The sequence below is a fragment of the Haemorhous mexicanus genome, chromosome 1 (assembly GCF_027477595.1).
Source record: "Haemorhous mexicanus isolate bHaeMex1 chromosome 1, bHaeMex1.pri, whole genome shotgun sequence".
Lineage (NCBI taxonomy): Eukaryota > Metazoa > Chordata > Aves > Passeriformes > Fringillidae > Haemorhous > Haemorhous mexicanus.
The window spans coordinates 141912228-141933994 of record NC_082341.1 but is presented as its reverse complement, the minus strand read 5'-3'; the positions used below and the strand labels follow the sequence as shown (position 1 = coordinate 141933994).

Below are 21767 nucleotides of genomic sequence, written 5' to 3'. Positions count from 1 at the left end.
CAAATGAAACATAAATTTTTTACCTCAAATCATCTGAATAATCTTTTTAATAGAAATCCTATTAAGAACTGAATTACCATTTGTAAGATTTTTCACTGCATGAGCAGCCCTTGTGTGTAGTCCAAGGTTCTCATAATTTCTTCTTTTTGAGAAGCTATTTCTATCTCACGGTATTCACATGTAGCATAAAGGAATATGCGGTCTGATATAGTATAAAAATCTTCAAAGAACAAAAAGGTTCCAAAAAACCCCAAGCCCTAAACTTGCAATCTAAATGAAATTAAGATTTTCAAAACCCTTCTTCCCAGCTGGAATGCATTGACAGCATGATTAGATATTGTCACAGTATCCATTTTCTACTGAGTTTCAGAAATTATCTGAAACCATATGTCAATTTATTTATTTGGGCCTGAGTTTCAGACTCATTGCCAAAGCTCTGAGCAAATACTTAAGAAATAATACCTGTTCCAAACTGGAGAGTTCATATCATTGGAAAAAAAGATTATTACTTATGATCTGGAGATAAAATAACTATTAAGGTTTCCAATAAGACATGGTAAGAGAAGTGTAATGCTTTGGATGGTTTTAACAACTAGTATAAATTGACAAAACAAAAACAATAAGAAAAAGTGAAATTATGTTCTCTCATTAAACCAATGTCAGTTATCTCCCTAAGAACTACAATGTACCTAGTAGTGTGATCCATAACCTATCCTTTCTGATAACCTATCTATAATCCTAACCTATCTGATAGTAAAATCAGATAAAGACCCTTAAGAAAAATCTTAATGTCCACTGTTGCCCTCTTCCCCCATTTACCATCTCCAACCACCACCCCGAAAAAGAGACTATGCCAGGTTGCAGTGTAAACAAGAGTTTTAAAACAAGTTCAGTTGATGTCTGAGATGGGGTCAAGCTGGTGAAACTTTTTCTGACTGTGGGTATGGGGTGTGTGTCTGTGCAGGAGCCTTAGCCCAAGCTTTGGTTGTGCAAGTGTGACTGCCAGAGTTAGTCCAGGATGGTTGGAGGGGGAAGTTTCTTCAACACAGAGCCCTGCCTATACAACCTAGAAAACCCTGGTTATGCAAGATGTTAAACTTCTTCGTTTTAGGGATGTGTTGTCTCAAATGAAATTCTGATTCTTTGATTTATTCCTAATATTTTCCCATTTTGATCTTGAAACATTAACTGACCAACTTAGATAGAATCCATGAAGACATGCAAAATCAACAAATGGAGTCTATGGTTGGAATTTACTTAAGAATTTCAATGACCATGCTTCTAAATATCTGTTAGGTCTACAGCAGAAAGGAGAGTTAAAAATAGATTAAAGAAATGCTATCAGAAGTGCTTCTGCTGGTAGAAGACCATGAAAATGCTGTAGGAAATTTACTCTTTCTTTTTCAGGAAAAGGTACATAGAAGGTTGGATTTAAAATAGCAAATACCAGGCTTACCTGGTTCTCAAACAGCATAAAAGATTCAGAGAGACTGCAGTGTCCATATGGGTAAAGGTATTATGTGGGTCCTGAGACAGCTTGAATTTTGAAGGTGCAGACAGGCTTGGTTCAGGCTGATGCATGTTTGAAAGACCAGCAATACTAAAAAGCCTTTATTTAAAGTGATGTTGGTTTAAATAAGTTTATAATAACATTTTGGACATGATTTGTGTTATGAAGAGCTTGAAATTTGGAAGGCTTGAAGCTACTGACATGACTGTGCACTCTGGGGAAAGGAGAAAAATAAAGGAGAAAAAAGAATAAAGGAAAAAATATTTCTTTTTTCCTTAATTCTCCAGGTTTGGGTTTCAGACTCTTTAACTATATTTGACTTGGCATGCATTAGGATGTCAAATTTAGAAATTACTGTTAACATCAAGAAATCACAAGACATTTATTATATTGTTTCCAGCATCAATGGAGTCTCTTATAACCTTGTCCAACTTTTAATGCTGTGTTTCAAGGTATCTTTTCTCAATGACATTAGGGCTGTCCTTTTAGAACATTTCAGTCACCTGGTAAATTGCCTAGACTTATGAACTATCAGAAACTTTTTGACCCTGGTAGTAACTTGCTGCTTTTGAAGCAGGAATAATCAATTTAGAATATTTAATTATCTGATTTATGGATAAATATTTTTTCCTTGTTATTAAAAAGATGTATCAAAACTTTTTTATACCCCCCATAAAGGGCAATCTGTGTTTACATCTTTTCTGGGTATGACTGAATGCTAGTTTAATGGATTCTGTGGCTCTGTAGGAGCATTTGCACAGTATTGTACAGCTCATAAAGAGATGATTTAGGATCATCACCCTCATCTCTACTTCTCAAAATATATGAATTTGTTTATATGAATGCTCTTAGGAAAAATTCAAACAAGTTTTGGGTGGAAGGGAAATTAATTCTTTGCATGGCTTGGCTGCCAAGATTCTAAACAAGATTCTGCCCCACTTTATTCAAGTCACCTAACAGGAACTGTGTAAGATAAACAACTTTCAAGAGTAAATACTTCTGCCTGTGCAATGGCATTTGTTTTCTGGAGGATTGGTGATCTCATATTCAAAGTCTAAATTAGAAAATATGGTTACATGGCTATCTGAGATATTAAGTATCACTTGTGGGCCCTTCAGTTTTTTTTCTGTGTTAGCACATCACACAGAAGAACTAAGAGGAGCTGATACATGGATTGAAACAGCTGGTAATGAACCTCTGCTGGCAACACTGTTTAGAGATATTCTTAGCTCAGAGTCATTCTAGCGTAGTTCAGTAGTGTATCTTCAAATTTTATCTTCATCCAAATGAAAACAACTCATCTGCTCCAAAACCATGCCCCATTGCAAACCAAAACACAATGTGGGGTTTTATTTTACAAACATACTCAGCTCAGAAGTGTGTAATAATTATGTTGAAACACTTTCTGTCACTCTGACCATGTAGAGAGACATACCAGCTCTGTGTATCTAATATGTTCACTAATCTCACACCTACTGAACAGTTTGAGCATGAGCTGCATTCATCCCCATCCTGGAATTTATGATCAAGAATTGTCTCTTCATTCTTTATCTAGCCCAAATTGTTTGACTGATTGCATGTGATTACTCTGAACTAGCAGTGCCAAGAGAAAAAATAAAATAGGTTTCTGCATTTTTCTCTCTTCATTAGAGAAAAAAAGCTCTCAGATGATCACTCACAAGTTTGTGCTACACACAGAGTCACTCTTGCACCTGTTCTGCTGCATATATTAGGTAATAGACACATCTGAGGTTTGTCCATTTCCCATAAAAAATGTTTTTAATAGGAATTTAATGGATTACATTCGCCAATCACAGCTTACTAGTTATTCAAGACAATTATTTCCTAAACTCTGAGTCTCCAATCATTGTAACAGAATAAAACATGAGGTATTCTTTTCTTGCTTTATCAACTCTAATACGTCACAAAGAACTTTGGTGCTTATACATGAATTTATGGGGAATTGTGATAGACCACTCTTTATTTTGCAGAAAGCTCTCAAAATTTCATTGCAGGTAATCAGGCATATGTAAAGGCATTATTCCCAGAATTTTTGCTTACTCCACAAATTTTCGTGGGGAATGATGTGATCACTTCAGTGATTGAGGTGCCTGAATATATAACAGGAAAAAAATTCCCACTTCTTGTACTGCAATATATACAGTTCATAAACAGTATTGACACTTTTAAAGGAGAAAAATAATAGGCTGAAGATAGGTAATGAAAAGAAATATTAAAAAATAAACAGATTAAAGAGGAAAACAAAGTTGAGAATGGAGGGCAGAACACACAGATAGCCTCTCTGAAATCAAAAACCTATAAACATAAAAAGCTTTTAACAGTAGTAATGATAGGCTAGAGTCAGGCACGTGAAAAAACCCCTATGGCTACAGCAGACATGACAGAAAGCTGTGATTAAGAAATTCAGTTTGAATAATGAGGAATATTTGTTAACTCTCCAGAAATGCATTAATTCTATAATTGCAAACATGATTGAGGTTTTCTTTCTCCAATCTCCTTCTTGCATAACTATTTTTTAATTTTTCCCTCAAAAAAAAGATGCTTATGTGTTTTGGGGTTCTTACTTTGACAAATTTATTTGTAAAAAAAAATCCACCTCCTCTTTGAGGTAACTATATGACAACAATCAAGTAAAAATAGAATTTACCAACAGATTTATTATTAAAATAGAGACTACACATTTAATATAAATTATTAATACAGCATTTCTGTCTCAATTGAAAAAAAAAAAATCACGTGTTTCCTTCTGTTCCAGTGGATGAGAACATTAAGTGCAGATCTTAAGTAAAAGTTTGTCCCTTGTGATACGGATTGTAGAGGGAATCTAGGGAACAAGCTTATTAATAAGACACCGAACTTTTGCACGGCCAAGATTAAATTAAATTAATCCCACTCCTAATTAAGCACGCTGGTTTAGACATGTACTTACAAAGCAATATATGTGGTGTTCAGAAATACCAGGGAGGAATAATTTATTTATGTTCCAATCTCCCTGTAGTTGTGGAACTCTGGATACCTTCTCCTGGTTTATGCTCTTTAAAATGGAATAGACAGAAAAAAAAAAAAGAAAATTAGGGAAACAGTCATTTTTAGGAATTCTGTAATGCTCACTTATTTCCACCACAAAGTGTGGTGACATGCAAGAAAAACAAATAAACAAACCAACATGCATATGTATGTGTATATATTTTTTTTAATTTGACCATAATTTATTTACATAGACCTTTATCACCATTTAAAATTACCATCAAAGTAAAATAACAGCTGAAATTTGGTGTCTAAATCTCTCAGTTCTAGTTGTTGAAATGCTCCATGGACGTATGTGTGTATGTTGAAATGGAGGTAAAAGACACAAAACACTGGAGTTCTTGCTTTCAAGTAAAAAAAAGTAGATTGTTACGTAGGTACAAATTAAACATTTAGAGAAAAAGATGTTTCAAAACCTTGTATATATATTTGAATTGTCCAGTATGAATACCTAAGGCTAATACCTATTTTTACCCTACCAAATCTCCAAAGGCTGCGTGAGAACTTGTACTATAATTGTACACTGTAAGTGCTCCAAGTTAGTAGCTTTATAGCTCTGCAGTGTGCTTTCACTAAGAACTCATCACTGTTTTATTATTCTGATGATGATATTTAGGATAATGTCATGCAACTACGTGAATAGATAAATCACATATCATGTAGTAGTTGTATTATGAAGGGTTTTTCTCTCTTCCTTTAGGTAGCACTTTAAAAAGAAGATAAAGGCAAAATTTCCCACAGATTTTAGGAAAATCTAGCCTAATAAATGATTATTTATTTATGATAAATCAAAGTATATTCAGTACTTTTAATGGCATGCTGCATTCTTTTCCTTTCTTACATCCTGTTCATTCAGAATAAATTTATTATCAGCCTGTTGAGAAGCTCACCTGGTCTGTCAAACCAGTTCATAAACCCTTCAGTTAGATTTCATACTTTTAATAGAGGCTTTTTAAAATGCTGAACTCAGAAAAAAAAAAAAAAAGAGAATTAGACTTCTAAAAATCATCTACCTAAAATTCTAAAACCCAGATGATGACATAGTGGGAGCAGAGAAGCTCTCTTTTACATTCTAGTGTTCTAATGTGAAAAACGGTCTTAAAGCAGTGGTTTTATTTTTTAAATTAGATCTGTGTGTATTTAGCGTGAATTCGACAAGTTTAAAAATATCCATGGAATAGTAAAAGTTGGAAAGTACTTCTGAAGACTTCTAGTCCAATTGCCTGGTCACAAAACAGTCAAACAGATAACAACCCCTCTGTAAAAAAAAAATAAATGAATAAAATGTTTGACCACACTTGAAGTGAAACAGTGTTTTCCTTTACACCTCTGGAGTTTTGCTTGTTGCATCTTCTGATTGCTTTGTGCTTTTGCTGCACACACACTTCCTAGAACAGCTTTTGTCTTCTCTATTCCTTTTCCGTGAAGCTGCTTTCTGGTAAATTGTCTCTTGGGATTCATTTGTCCTGGATGAATTTCCTTTTTAGAACCGCCTGAAGTTTGTCTCAGGCTTTTTCTCCAGCCTACTGAGACCTCCCTAAATAACATCCCTGCACTAGAGCATATCTACTGATCAGCCAGGGTCTGTAAACTTGCCAAAAGCTAACTTTGTCTCATTGTCCCCATCTTTAATGAATATTGAAGTCAACAACCACCCCTGAGGGACACTGCTGCTAATCAGCTCCTGCCTAGGTTTTGGATCATGGATGCTCTTTGAACCTGGCACACCAACCTGTTTTCCATCCATTTCATCCTCCACTTATCTAATCCATACTTCATCAATTTGGCTACAAAGCCAAAAGACCAGGAGGTGGGTTGAGCAAGCATGCAAGATGTCTGCTGTACAAGGCAAATAAGGGTAAGGTGATAAGTTTGGCACACTGATCTCATCCTATAAAATTAATTTGCATAAATATTAATAAGGGATTAAAATACCCAAAGAGATTGTATCATGAATTCCTATGTGGCCCCTTCATGTCTTTTTCAGCCATATCCAATTTTTTTACAGAATGATGAAATCTAGTAAGAACAATATGATGAACAGACAGTAACAAGTTTCATGCCAACACAATATTCTCTCTTTGGCCCTTCAAGATTGATTGCAAATTCTGAGTAAGAATCAGCCCCCATTCTTCTGGAATTGCATGTTTTAGTTAAAGCAGAGAACTGTTTTTTCTAGTTGATGGCGAAATTCAAGGCAGATAACAAAGTGGGCAGAAAACAGTGAATTTGGTAATTTCCTATTTTAGTAATATTTTTTTCTAAGTTTAAACCCAGAAACATATCTAAATATACAAACAGGAGTCATGGTGGTATCTAAAGCAGAAGTTTTAAAAAATTGTGTGACAATATAAAAAAATAACTATCTTTAATTTATTATGAAACATTTAAATGAAATATGCATTTAATATTTGAGGACTAAGAAGGAACATTTTCCCCTTCTGTTCATGCTTGATTTTTTGTGAGAATTTATTTGTAGGAATTTTTTTTCCCTATAGTCAGTATTTCCTATGTTTAAAAACAACCCCATAAAAATCCCAATAACTGTATAGCACCAATTATATTTTTATTAAGTATGTCTTGGAAAGGAAGTTCCTTGGAGGGTTTATTTTTTTAGAGAAATACCGTTTAGACCAAAATTTGCTCTTCAAAAACATCATAACTACAAAACCCAGACACATTTTGGATGATTAGATTGCTGTCTCCTGGTATTACCTTCCCAGAAAGAGGGGATCTGAATTAAATCTCAGTACTGCCACTTTGTATTTATGTTACGCAGGTTGCTGAGCTCAGTGGGACTAGTTCCACAGGCAAGTCTGACATTTGGCATTTATTTGTAATACATATAACATGTTTCAGTTCCATAATGTAGTAGGAAATAATATTTACTTAAATAAATATTGGTGAACTTACTTTTTTGCTGAAACTCAAGTGTTTTTATGCATAATATATTTTAATATGTTGTTTAAGGGGAAAACATCTTTAATTTTTTATACTTTTAAGTAATCATTGTGATTGTATTTTATCGTAATAATATTCCATAATGATGTATTATATATAGCTGTAGACTGTCTCAGACTAAATCCATGTATATTTTTTGTAGTGATTTCTTTATTATTACTATAAAAGTCTAGTGTTGTAGATAGGTCATGTGCAAGGGTATAGATATGAGTGATCAATAAAATTTACTTCCAAGGTCACAGCTAAATGTTACACTATAGATATATTTATAAACTATAGAATTGTGGAGAATTGAAGATGCATGCAAGCTTACCTTAACTGGAAAACCTGAAGACCTTAATCTGCTTTTAATTTTATTCATATTAAAAATTGCTCTAAGTTAAAAGTACTAAATGTCCAGGGTCATAGGAAATCTCCTCCTTTCCTTTTTGCACACTGCAGTGCTACACAGAATTAAAAAAATAACTAAAAGAAAAATTAGGCACCTTTAATAACTAAAGGAGATAGAAAAAACTAATAGTATAAAAGCCCCCGACTGTTGGACGATTTCTCAATATTTTTAAGTGATTAAGAAAATTTTGAATTTGCAGGGCTTCCTGGATAGAAAAATGTAACAAAATGGAAAATTTTTATGTTTTTTTTCAAAAATTTTTTTTTTTTTCACTGTGTTACTAGGTTCCGTAGCAACTGCCTGTCGTGATCCTGGTGTCCCCATGAATGGAACTAGAAATGGTGATGGAAGAGAACCTGGAGACACTGTCATTTTTCAGTGTGACCCTGGCTATGAACTTCAAGGAGATGAGAGAATAACCTGCATTCAGGTAGAAAACCGGTACTTCTGGCAGCCAAACCCACCAGTCTGTATAGGTATGCAGAAAAAAATTAAATAATGCTTTCCTAAAAATAGAAATCTTTATGTAATGAATTACACCGTTCTAGGAACTTGTTTAAAGAAAATACGTGTACTGCACATCTTAACAATTATTTTACATCAACCTCTGATAGTCTTAACCAAAATCTTTCCTCTGTAGTTGTTAGTATAATAGTTCTCATGCTGTCTCTCTCAGGGTCATTTCAGGGCCATCAAATTATAATTTGATGATCTGGGACAGAGAAAACAAGTCAATGTCAATGACTGTTATCCTTGGTAGTATATTCTTGGACAAACATTGTAGGGAGGAACTTGACAGAGATTACAACTGCAAGGAGCACTGTACATCTTTCAAATACTCTCTTTCATTTAATAAACTTATCTTGACCTTAGCTGTTACAAATAAAATCTGCATTCTATTTGCATTTCCTCTGCCTGCACACCGTCTACCTTGCTCATGCATATCTGCAGACAGGTGTTTGCAAACAGTACAGTACTGACTTGGTGACTGGCTTTTCGACTTAATGTGTTAAAGTGTTATTTTCTCTGTTCTTACTCTCCTAACTGTGCCTTCCTGTGTCATATGAGTTTATGGGCCTGAAGACAAGAACTGTCTAGACTACTTTCAGGAAGACTGCAGTAAAGAAGTATTTTATTGCTCATGTCTTATGATTTTTACATATGAAAATATGCATTTTATAGTAATGGTAACTGAAAATCTGTAGATATCTAAGTGAACAAATAAAAGGAATTCTAGGGCTCTGGGTCCTAAAGTTAAAATATTTTTTCCATCATGATGACCTTATAACTACCCTATAATAAAGCAGTACTGACAGTTTTAATTGCTATCAATAGTGAGTTGATGATATTACAAAATAGATTAAATGTAGGTGCTTGCTCAACTGACATTCTGTCCGTAGCACATATTAAATATGCATACACTTGATTTTAGCTGCATGCATTCATTTATCTAATACTGGTAAGTTCCACACTTCATGCAAAACATCTACTGTACACAGGGTAGCAAGGATGCTTATTATGATGACTTATTTGTCCAAATGTCAAGCATGAAGTTATTCTCTATTGATTTCCTATAATGATACATACTTGGAGAATATGAACTGCTAATAGACTAGAGTGTGCAAACCTTGCCTTGGAGCTAAGTGATTTCAAAACTGTGTTGTAGCTCAGTACACCCTGATGTTCATTGATTTTTTTCTCTTAGCTTGTAATATATTCATTAAAGTTGCCTCCATCCCTGTAAATCCAAACTGTGCAATACTTACCCCACACATAACTTCAACATCATCATCATTTATCAAAGTTTTAGAAAAAAACAAACATAATTTTGATGAAAGAATAGGAGGCAGGAATAATTCCAAAGGTGTATAGTTGAACCATGTTCTAGATCTATTTTACTGGTTCTTTACACATCAAAGTGTGTGTGTGTGTCTTTTTGAACCTCTTAATTATTAATGCTCAAAACTAGGCAAATGTACTTTTTAATTGCTCTTACCTGTGGGAGTGCCTTGTTTTTTTTAATTCCCTTAGTCTTGCCTTGCAAAATTTTAAGAACATCTTCCTTTCAAAGGTACTAGCAATGGGAAAATAACAAAGAATTAAACTATGATTCATGTATTTGAATGAAAGATAGTAATTAGAAATTCTTCTACACTAAAGATATTTTGAGAAACTATAAATTTGAGAGCGTGTTCCTGCCAAAAGACAGTCCTTTGGTTTGTGCCTGTGATGCAAAAAATAACCCCATGTTTTCCACTCCAAAGATTTTCTGGATCCAATCCTGCTTAGGTACCAGAATCTAAAGTGACTGTATTTGTTTATTTTTCTCAAGGATTGCATTAAAAATTCTGGTATGCAAAAACAGATTTTAGGATTCAGGTTAACTATACATTTAGGGGAAGTATAGACTGTCTCCCAAGGTTTCAGACTTTCTTCAAAAATTCATAGCTCAATATTTTTTTTCCTTGTGGCTCGATTTTGCTTGTTTCTACTGTTTTATTTCAGGCAAGGTCTTGTTTTTCATATTTATATCTATAAAAAAGGTTTTATTGTAAACACTTAACTCCAGTGGTAATTTCCATTCAAAATCAAATAATATGATGATTCTTTATTTATATGTTGGAGTTTATTTTAACAAAAGGAAAGAAAAAGTAAATGAAACTATTCTGTTTCATTTCTTAAGGAGTAACTAAAGAAATAAATAAATAAAAGCCAGAAAGCTGTGGAATAAGATTTTGTTGCCTCCTAGAGAAAATAAACAGGTTGTAAATAAAAACCACCCCAACCTTTACTTCCTTACATAGAAATAATGAATGCTGAGATCATCACAGAGACAGTAAGGCTCAGTGCTTGCTTACCACTGTGTCTACACAGAGGTTTATAAAGACAGGCTCACATAACCTACATCTAGTTTTTACTGCATAACATATTAAAAAAATATATTTTTCATTGTGTTTTGACATTTGCCTTTCTTTCTAGATGAGCTGTTATATTTGTTCAGTCTTACCTCTTATATCTAATACTATAAAAGGTTTTCTTTAAACTTTGTTTTCAGAGCTGGTCTGTCCTCAGTTAAAAATAAGGTTATGGCAATAATAATTTTTACACATTAAATTCAGAAAATTATGGATTCTGAAACACATAAGAATTTAATTAAAACACACAGAGACAGAAGTCTGTGACTAAGTTTAGAGAAGATAGTAAACTGGAAAAGGAAACATAATCTAATAACATTTTTTTACTCAATTATGTTAACATTTTCAACTGATTGTCTTGTGAACTGACAATTAAAATAATCTGGAACCATTCTATCTGAAGAAAATTTTATCTGGGAGATATTTTGCAAAGTTGAAGATTATGTTTTTTATTATTATATTTTACTGCTGTTAATGGCATGACTTGAAATACAATATATTGTGGCTGTCTGTCTAGCTTGGTGTACTTTCCATTTTTTCCCTTTTTGATTATCAATAGACATTGGGAAGAATTAAATGGAAACACTGTAAACAGCAAAGGTAACTGCTGATGTGTATAAAGAACAAATAGGTATATAAGGAAGAAGTTACTCATGTGAAAATATTATATCAATGAACTAACAGGGAACTAAACTAAATCAAGAGCACAGGAAAGTAGCATGAATGCAGACATTGGCAGAATTTAGTCTGGAACAAGGACATAGCATTTAACTTCCTTGTATCATTATAGGCCACTTCAGAGTACTTCAAAAATATCATCAGACTCATACAGTTTAGTGGTCATTTCAGTGAAGCCTGATTACAGTGAATAACCTAAATATCCTCTTTGGTATTCTTCACATTTTCATTCCTAGGATAAGCAGAGTGCAACCTAAACCATTAAAGTACATGAAAAAGAGGAATGTACAGGGTTATACTGGAGAACATTAGTTCCAGCTGATGAGCAGCCTTTACATTCCATACAACCTCGCAGTTCCTTTTTTACAGGAACTTTTACTTCAGCAAGGTTACAGAAAGTTACATTGAACTATTTTTAAATTAATGGATGCATATTTTTTTATAAGAATTTAATTTTACTCATTTTGAAATTGTGACAACAGAACATTCAATGGCATACGCTTTTAATTAGAAACAATACAATTTTTAATTTTTGAAGATGGAAAATTTGCAATTATTATCCTTATTGTAAAACTAAGTAAATGTGACACACTAAGTGAAATTTTCCCCATCTGTTCCCTTGTAGCTAATGGAACTTTACCTATCAACTGAAAACATCTGGGAAAATGTTATTGTGATAAAATTTGTGTTTGATGGTTGTCAAAAAAAGCAAAACAAATTGTGCTAGTTCTGGAATATATATTTTATATATTTGCTAGTACTATTAATTTGTGATATTATTGTGTTCCTAAAGCTGTCCTAACGTCTGTTGTTTCCACTTCTGTTTTTACACAAAAAGATGATTTTATGATTCATCACCAATTTTAATACCAAAATGTAAACATGTAAACGAAGATTCTTATTTTTTGGTGTTTTGTTTTGTTTTGAGTTAATTTTGCTATTCATTACTCCCTTTTAATATAAACAGATATTTAATATGTATAAAGACTATACTCATATATACTGTGACTGTGGATATGTTAATCTACTTAAGTATTCTACCTGCTTTGCTTGAATTCATAAATGGCCTGTGATTTAATTAATAGAATCATAGATTCACAGGGTGATTTGGGTTAGACCGTGTAATTCCCACCCTCCTACTATGCCGGGGACACTTTCCATTAGACCAAATTACTCAAAGTCCCATCCAGCCTTATCTTGAACAGTTCTAGGGATAGACATCCAAAAATTCCATGGACAACCTGCTCCAAGTCTCACCACCCTCCCAGTAAAGAATTTCCTCCTAAAACCTGATCTAAACCCACCTTTAAGTTTAAAATACTTCCCCCTTGTCCTGCTACTGAATGACCTTGTGAAAAATCCCCCTACAGCTCTCTTGTAGGGCCTCTTTAGACACTGAAAGGCACCATAAATTCTCCTAGAGCCTTGTCCTCTCCAGGCAGAGCAATCCTAGCTCTCTCAGATTGTTTTTGTAGGAGAGATTTTCCATCTCCCTGACCATCCCTCCTCTGGACTCTCTCCAAAGGGTTGATGTCTTTCTTGCATTGGATGCCCCAGAGCTGGAAGCAGTATTTCTCATGATATTAGGAAATACTCTGTATATTTCTCAGTAGGTTGAATTATACCTGTGCATATCATCTTTATCTGTATCAATGGGCCAAGGCCACTGCTAAGAGGTTCAGTAAAGTGATGAGTCCTGCGCTACACCATGTAGCACTCCAGGCTTGGGGGATGAATGGCTGGGAAGCTGCCCACTGGAAAAGGACCTGGGGGCATTGGTTGACAGGTGGCCAAACATGAGCCAAGGTGTACCAAGAGGCCAAGAAATCCAATGGTATCCCGGCTTGTATCAGCAAAGTATGGCCAGCATGACCAGGGCAGTGATCATCCTCCTGTACTCTACGCTGGTGACATTGAGGTAATAGAGTGAGTCCAGAGAAGGGCTGGTGAAGGGTCCAGATAACAGCATTATTAAGATCACCTGAGGAAGCTGACATTGTATAGCCTTGAGGAAAGGAGGCTCAGGAAAGACATTCTTGCTTTCTGTAAGCACCTGAAATTGTATTGAGGGTGGTTCTCATTTATTCATCCAAGTAACAAATGTCAGGATCAGAGGAAATGGCCTCAGTTTATACCGTGGGAGGTTTAGATTGGCTATAAAGACAGATTTTTCATCATCAGTAGGGTTATCAAGCATTGGTACAGGCTGACCAGGGAAGTGGCTTAGTCCCTGACCCTGGAGGTATTTAAAACACATGTAGATGTGGCAGTTAGGGACATGGTTTAATGGTGGACTTGGCAGTGTTAGGTTTATGGTTGCACTCAATGATCTATATGATTCTCTAAGAGATTTAAATAACCTTAGAGCTCACAGAATCTCTGTTACAGATGACCTGAGTAATCAATTACCTTTCTAGGCCCAGATAATCACTTAGTAGAATTAAAACTCAAAAATATTAATCTTTATAAATCTTGTCTGTGATTATTTTGAAAACCATTATATGAAGTTCTTTCAAAGAAGATCTTTAGAAAACCTGGCTATTCTCTTGTTGCTACATGAAGTCTCAGATAAGGAATGCTGAAGAACAAATTTCATTAAACGTTCCTTTTTTTTACTATTTATTTTTCTGGACTGGAGCCCCACAACATTTGGGAACCTCAAAATCCCATAGAAAAATGCGGTTGTTTTATTCTGATTGTTCTTAAAGCTATTTTATTTATCTCTGAGTTTGAAAAGTGCAATTACTTGAATATTTTTTAAAATTTAATTTTTATTATATCCATCTTGATCTGAACTGCTAATCACTGTTATCTGGTGAAAAGGCAGATAATTGCATTATCAATGTAAGTATAATGTTTCAAAGCCTAAGGGGGTTCTTTTAGACTGTCTTTAACAAGAAGTAGAAAGATGAAAACTTATCCAGTTAAGTCTTTTTATGTGTGTAGCCAGAGCATTTTTCAATTTCACAGTATATTCAGAAAAACCTTGAAATGATGCTATGCAAGCAAAAGTACAGATTTCAAAACCAAAAGTTTCACATAGTAGTATTAGTATTTGTCTAAGGCAAAATGTGAATATGTTTTTTGTTTGTTTCTATTGAAGATTTGTAAATACCTCACTTGTTTAACTTTTGGAGGACACTAAATGTCAGTGAACAGATTGCTGCTACTTGCTTCTTTGTGTCTTACCTTCTTTTCTCAAGTTCAGTCTATTTTTATTCACAGCTCCCTGTGGAGGAAACCTGACTGGCTCATCAGGGTTTATACTTTCACCAAACTTCCCTCATCCTTATCCCCACAGCAGAGATTGTGACTGGACAATCAATGTTAATAGTGACTATGTTATATCATTAGCATTTATCAGGTAAGCTGCTACTTAAAAATTTTAAAGTCATGTTAATAACTTCATTATTTGCTTCATTACTATAACTTTGTTATTGTTGAGATCTCTGTAGGGTAGTATATGTGTACTTAATATAACTATCAAAGGGATTAGTAACCATTATCTTAGTTAAAAGTTACAATAAATACGTCAGAGTCATCAATTCACATACAGGTGGAACTTGGAAACTCATTGCTGTTTCTTTAAAAGCATTCTGTTTTCACTGGCTAATGTTTAGATAGGTGGTGCTTAATTTACCTAAGATTCAGTTCCTGAGAAGATGGCATGGAGTAACTCACTGAAATGTCTGCAAACCAGGATGGTCTTTAATGATGAAAACTACTGATTCATCTGCTTGTATGTGACAGCTGCTGTTTAGGCAAAATTTCAAAAGCAGTCTTTACATTTAGTTTTATTAGTCCATATAATTTCAGGACACTCAAGATACTTCCTGATGTTCTGACTATTAAATGGAATTGTTCTAGACTTTTCTTTTATCACAATAGAAGACTAAATTGAGCTTAATAGAATTCACAACGGAACTTTTGCTGTCTGCACTCTTTGTAACACATTATGTAAATTAATATATCTATTATGTGTGAAAATGATGCATGCCAACCAGGAAATATGTCACAGAAAAGATAAAAATAGTACTTATGATGTCCCATCAAATTTAAGTTTTCTTATGCTGAGTGTTCTATCACAGTGTCTATATTGTTCTGACCAGTGCTAATGTGATGACTTCTTTAGGAAGGTAGATCATATAATTGTCTGTTCTTGGTGGTCGATAACATAGTATGTGTTTTTGTGAATCCATCCGAAGGAAATTAATCATGTAATTATATTTACATAATTAACAGTATAATTATTTTGTTGATGATTTCAGAAAGTTGTAAGTTGGTAGGAAACTTTCTATTGTGTACTAGCACTTTTTTGGTTTGGCTTAATATCATGAGCTCAATATATTTAACAATGTTCTACTTTTTATATTCTACGTTTAGATATGAGATCCTCCGTCTCAGAATAAAAAAAAATAATATTTTGCAATGTGAATCCAGGTACTATGAACAGTTTATAGATCCCAAATACTAGGTTAAAAAATCTCAAAATACTGGAATCTTTGATAGAAACTCAGAAGCTTAGTCTTGGTCAAAGCAGATTGCATCTTTACTGAGAATTGCCTCATTTGTGACACACAGACTGACCTAGAGTGAGAAACACTGAATACTCCACTAAGTTCTGTTAAATAGTCTTTTAAGTGGAACTTACTCCAGCTAAACCTTTTAAACTGAAGATGAACTATGGCCCTTTAATAATCAAAGCTGTTGACTTTTTACTTTCGCATTTCTTTTATAATGAAAATATATTTTAAATAATTCAAAAGTGAAAAGGGGAGCTCTATCAGGTCTTCAATGGCTACATTTATTTCAGTGAGGGGCTACTGTCAAGTAGAGATATAATATCTTGGATTTTCATACTCTTACCAACTACCTTTTTAGAAAACTTTCATTTTTTGTGCTGACAATATTACAAGTAAAATTGGTTAACTCTCTGCCCTTAACTAAAATTAAGTATGAATTTAACTAACTTAGTTAAAAAATGTAGTTAATTATGGAGTTTGGAAGAAAATGGGAGGTTTCAATACTTCATCTTTTTATTTATACTGATCATAGGCAAAATGCTTCTTGCTCTAAGAGATATGAGAAAATCATCCTCTGGCTGTCTGAAATGTTTAACCTGGCTGAAAGCTGAGTGTATTGTATCATTGAGCATTTCTGCCAAGAGTTCCAATAGATCTAGGATGTTTATTTTTCTAAACCTTTAGAAATATGTTATTATTTTTTGTCTATTTAAAAAGCTTTCCTTTGTTATGGCTGGCAGGAAATTATTGTTTCTAAGGTGTGAACAAAAAGATTGAGTATTCCTGTGTTTGCTAGTAAAACACTTCGACAAACCATTTTATTTTCTGACAGTGGAGGGATATTTTTTTTCTTTTATTAAAACACTGATAGTAAATTTCAAATTTAAACCAATAAGAGTGAAAATGTTAGGCAAAGTGTATTCCATCTGACATTTCTCTTTTTTGTTTTCTAGCTTCAGTATAGAACCAAATTATGATTTTCTTTATATCTATGATGGGCCAGACAGTAATAGCCCACTGATTGGGAGCTTTCAAGACAGCAAACTGCCAGAGAGGATAGAGAGCAGTTCAAATACCATGCATTTGGCTTTTAGGAGTGATGGATCTGTTAGTTTTACTGGATTCCATCTGGAATACAAAGGTAAATAAAATTCTTTTTCTCTACATCTCCAAAGTTCAATGCATGAGTGCAAATTTTGTTTTAATTTCTCATAATTTTCTGCCTGGTAATGTTTTTGTTTTGCCTGAGAATATGATAACATGAATACTTCATTCATACAAGTACAATGTTATAAGATTGCTAACTTAAAATAAATTTTCTAGTATGACTTCATTTACCTGTAATGTTGAGTGTATGATTCTTTTCAGTGTTTGAAGCAGGCTTACAAGAAGGCTGGGAAGGTACTTTTCATTAGGGCATGTAGTGATAGGACTAGGGGGAATAGCCTTAAGCTGAAGGAGGGCAGATTTAGATTAGATATTAAGAAGAAATTCTTTATTGTGTGGGTGTTGAGGCACTGAAACAAGGTGCCCAGAGAGATTGTGGACTCTCAGTCCCTGGAGGTTTTAAAATCCAGGATGGATGCAGCTTTGAGCAACCTGTCTAGCTCTGAGGAACTGGGTCTTCCTTGCTCATGGCAGGAGCATTTGGAGCAGGATGATCTTTAAGGACCCTTGCAATCATTCCATGAGTCTGTGATTCTACAAAACAATAGGAGACAGCTGTTTACAGGTTTCAAAAATAAAAAATAATGTTGCAGTGGCATAACCTAACAGCGCATATATATATATATATATATATATATATATATTTATATATATTTTTATTTATATTTTTATAAATATGTTTTATACAGAATTTAATTTATTATTTTTTATTTTACATAGAAGGTCAAGTTGATTTAGGTGCATTTAAAGTCCTGTCAGATGAAATTACATGCTAGAATCTAGGAGTCCAATATTGAAAATAAAACACTTTTTTGGCTAGACCTTTATATTATAGACCACAATAGAGCTGTCCACCTGTCTCAGTTCTGTCTGAGGTCATAGCACAGTACACAAGAAAATGTAGACTTGCAAAATATATAATCAATATGAACTTTTATAACTGCCTCTGCATGGCTTGAGAAACAGAAATATTTGCTATTAAATGAATATGAAAATATTCTGTAAAGACAATCAGAAAGAAAATAGGGGTGATATAGACCACCTTGGTCTTATTTTCTTCTCCATTTTTTCTGAGAGCAGTTAGTAATTGTAAAAGGTATAGAAGGGAAAGAATAATGTATTTAGTGATTTTTAAAGCCCATGAAGCCTCCCTATAGTTTTCTACAGTCATTGGATCATACAGATGTCAAGGAAGTTGTCTCCACAGTATGAGCTAGTCCTGAAAAGTTAAAAGTAGGTCCCAACCATGTTGATGGTAAGCCCAGATGTATGAAGTGTTTCAGTTCACTTACATATATTTCTTCAACTAAATTGAAAAAAATGCAGATGGAAGTGCTATAGGGAGATCACAGAACTTCCGAAGAACAAGAAAATAAATTCTTTTTAAAGAGGCCAATCTTTTTCTTCTGTGCTGTTGAATGAAGTCTTGTGTCATGGCATCAAGGTGTTTCTCCTTTCCACCAATCCAAGTGTGAAGGATATTTATTAGGGAGACAGTCTCTTCTCATGCTGCTTTGCTGCTCAGAGTGGGGAAGCAGAAGAAGCTGGGAGGGAACACAGCTCCAACAGCTGACCCCACCTTTCCAACATGATATTGTGGCCTGGGAGAGCCTACTTAGGTGCCAGCTGGACATCAGTCAGTTGGTCATAAGCAATTGTTTTTAATTCATAGAACTTGTTTTTTTTGGGGGGTTTTTCTGTCTCTTTGTTTAAATTTTCCTTCCATTGCAATTTGTTATAGTTTTCTGTTATTGTTGTTATTATTATTACATTTTATTTAAGCTATTAAACCATTCTTATTTCAATCTACAAATTATCTCAATTTTACCTTTCCAGTTCTCTCCCCGCACCACTGTGGATCCCACTGAATGAGCAGTTGCATGGTCCTTAGTTGCTGAATGGGCTAAATTTCAACAGTCCTTTTTGGCAGGTTGACTGCAGGTCTGACCAGAGTGTGTTTAAGACAATTTGTTTTAATCATCCATTGTGTTAATTCAATAGTCACTGGTCACAATGTTGATTTATTTGGAGTCAGAGTTGTTGTGCTTGTTCTGAGAATTGGGTTATGTATTACTTTCTCTATATGTTATTCTTTTGTTACCTCTGGGGCCTGGATTAAGGATATAATTTTGATGGACTGTGTAACACTGACTCAAGATATGATCAAATAATTCCTGTTTGTGAGACTAATCTTGTATTTTTGCTCAGTATGGTTGTTCATATATGTACTTTTAGGGAACCACCTCTTGAAAACTATTAACAATCACAGACTTTATCTTTTCTCATCAGAGACCCAATCTACGGGGCAGATGAGGAGGAACACTTGCCCCATTCCTTCACCTTTTCTTTCCCTTTTACCTTTTCATTCTCCTCTAGGCTAATTTGAATACCTCTTGGGAATTTTGAATGTCCTTGAGATGTTCAAACCAGTGTATTCATACTGCTCTATCTCCTGCATGTGTTTCAGGTTTTGCTTGAGGTTAAACACTTATTTAGGGATACTGCCCAGAGATCTGCCCCGGAGCTGGATTGTTACAAGTTACAGAATGCATGGGAAAGGGTACCAAGGACAGTGTCCACCTCCAATGTTATGGTAGTTCAGCCTTGAGCAAGTGTAGAATGCTCAAAAGCTACTAAAATAATTGAGGAAAGTGTGTTGTCACACTAGCAATTCCAGAGACATGTAAATCATTGCAATGTACTGGGACCTGGCCCAGGCCTACTAAGCCCTATTCAACATAATTGACTGTCCTCAAGTGGAAGAGGTCTCTGGATCTGACAACAAAACAACAGGAGATCTGGCCACTCCAGCTGCCATGATGAACTGAACCAGAGGAACAACCTGTGCTGGTATCAGTCACCCCTACACACAAACAGAAATATTGCAAACATCAGCTTGTTTGGTAAGGAAAGAAACTCCTCCTAAGAAGGAAAAGGAGGAGGAAGTGGATGAAGAGGGCTGCTCCAAAAGGCCATCACTAGGGGAGAAGGAAGAGGAAGAACTCATAAACAAGCCAGTGACCATACAATCAGCAAACAGATACCTTGGCTGTGCAAGTGCTGGGTTAACATGGTCAGTAATCTCGAATTAGAGGAAAAAGTCCAGCACCTAGGATCCCTTTTCTAGACAAGGGGCCATTGTCAAAATGATTAAAAATGGGGCACAAACCCTTGGCCTCTGAAGGTGATTGCTTCCTGGCATGAGGAAAAGGTATCCCTTCTAAGATGATGCTATAATCCATTCAGGCAAATGGACCCCCATGAGGAGATGTATCCAGTACCTGAAGGAATTAGCTATGCTGCAGGTGATTTATGATGACCTTGATACTGAGCAGTTATCCAAAGATCCAGAAGTCCTGTGTAAATGATCCACATGCTGTAAGTTTTTACAGAGCACATCAAATGTCACCTCTTAGGTGGTAAAGACCTGGGAAGACAGGGAGGGACAATCAGTGGATAAACTGGACATGGAGAGAACACAAGAAAGTGAGATAGAATATCAACCTCAATCCCAGACACATGGGAATGTGAGTTGCAAGGAAAAAATCACAAAAGAGTGTTTTTCCAGGAAAATGGTCACTCCTATTTCCAGCAGGATAGGGGAAATAATAAGAGTAAAAGTGAAAAACTCATGGGTTGACATAAAGGCAGTTTAATATAGAAGACAAGAGCCCTGCACACATGCAGAGCAAAATAAGGAATTCATTCCCATGGGCAGGCAGATCTTCAGCCATCTCCAGTAAAGCAGGGCTCCATCACATGTAATGATGACCAGGGAAGACAAATGCCTAACTTCAAATGTCCCTCCCTTCCTTCTTCTTCCCCAGAATTTATTTCCTGGGCATGGCATCATATGATATGGATGCCATACCATATGGTAGGATTCAGCTTTGGTCATTTGGCATCAGCTGTCCCAACTGGGTTTGCTCTGACTACCTAAGGAGGGAGTGTTGCAAGGGCAGTGTTGAAAAGGCAGAGTCAAAGTTTTCTCAGGTGCTCATAGTGATAAGCTGAGAGCTAATGAACTGACAAATTGACATAAAAGGAATTTCAATTGCATATCAAGAAAAAAATTAATCACTCTGATAGTCAAGCGCTAGAACTGCTTGTCCTTAGCTGATGTCATTGGAATCCTTCAAAACCATAACTGGACTGTACAAAGGTCTAAGTAACCTAATCAAAATTGGCCCTAATTTGCATGGGAGTTGTATTACATCTCTTTCAACCTAAATTTTTCTGATTTGATGAACATAAATTTTTCATTCAAATTCTAACTGATGCATTTGTGCCCTACATGTACACTAATCCTATTTAAAGTGACAGTGTACTCAAATTATACTTCATTACTAGACTCTATTTTTTAGATCTAAATCTCAGACTGACCCATGTCCCAGGTCTGATCTGTAACCACATGGTTGAGTTTTATTCCCATTCTCTCTCACTCACTTCATTTCTATGTTATAATGGAGGAAAAACTTATTAGTTCTATTAAGTACTCTGGAGAATAATTACTGAATGCTTGCTATAGTTTGGTATGTCTGTAGTATTATCCCCAATAAGTTTATTTTAGCTTT

General features: G+C 34.8%; 1 protein-coding gene across 3 annotated transcripts in view; it reads left to right on the top strand.

Annotated features, from left to right (window-relative positions):
* The window catches only part of CSMD3 (CUB and Sushi multiple domains 3), a 583179-nt gene that overhangs the window by 398242 nt on the left and 163170 nt on the right, over positions 1-21767 (top strand). For all 3 annotated transcript variants that reach the window (XM_059857957.1, XM_059857877.1, XM_059857801.1), the window contains 3 exons: positions 8195-8386; positions 14729-14867; positions 16980-17167. In XM_059857957.1, the coding sequence (XP_059713940.1) occupies positions 8195-8386; positions 14729-14867; positions 16980-17167 (519 nt within the window). The remainder of the gene's footprint in view (positions 1-8194; positions 8387-14728; positions 14868-16979; positions 17168-21767) is intronic.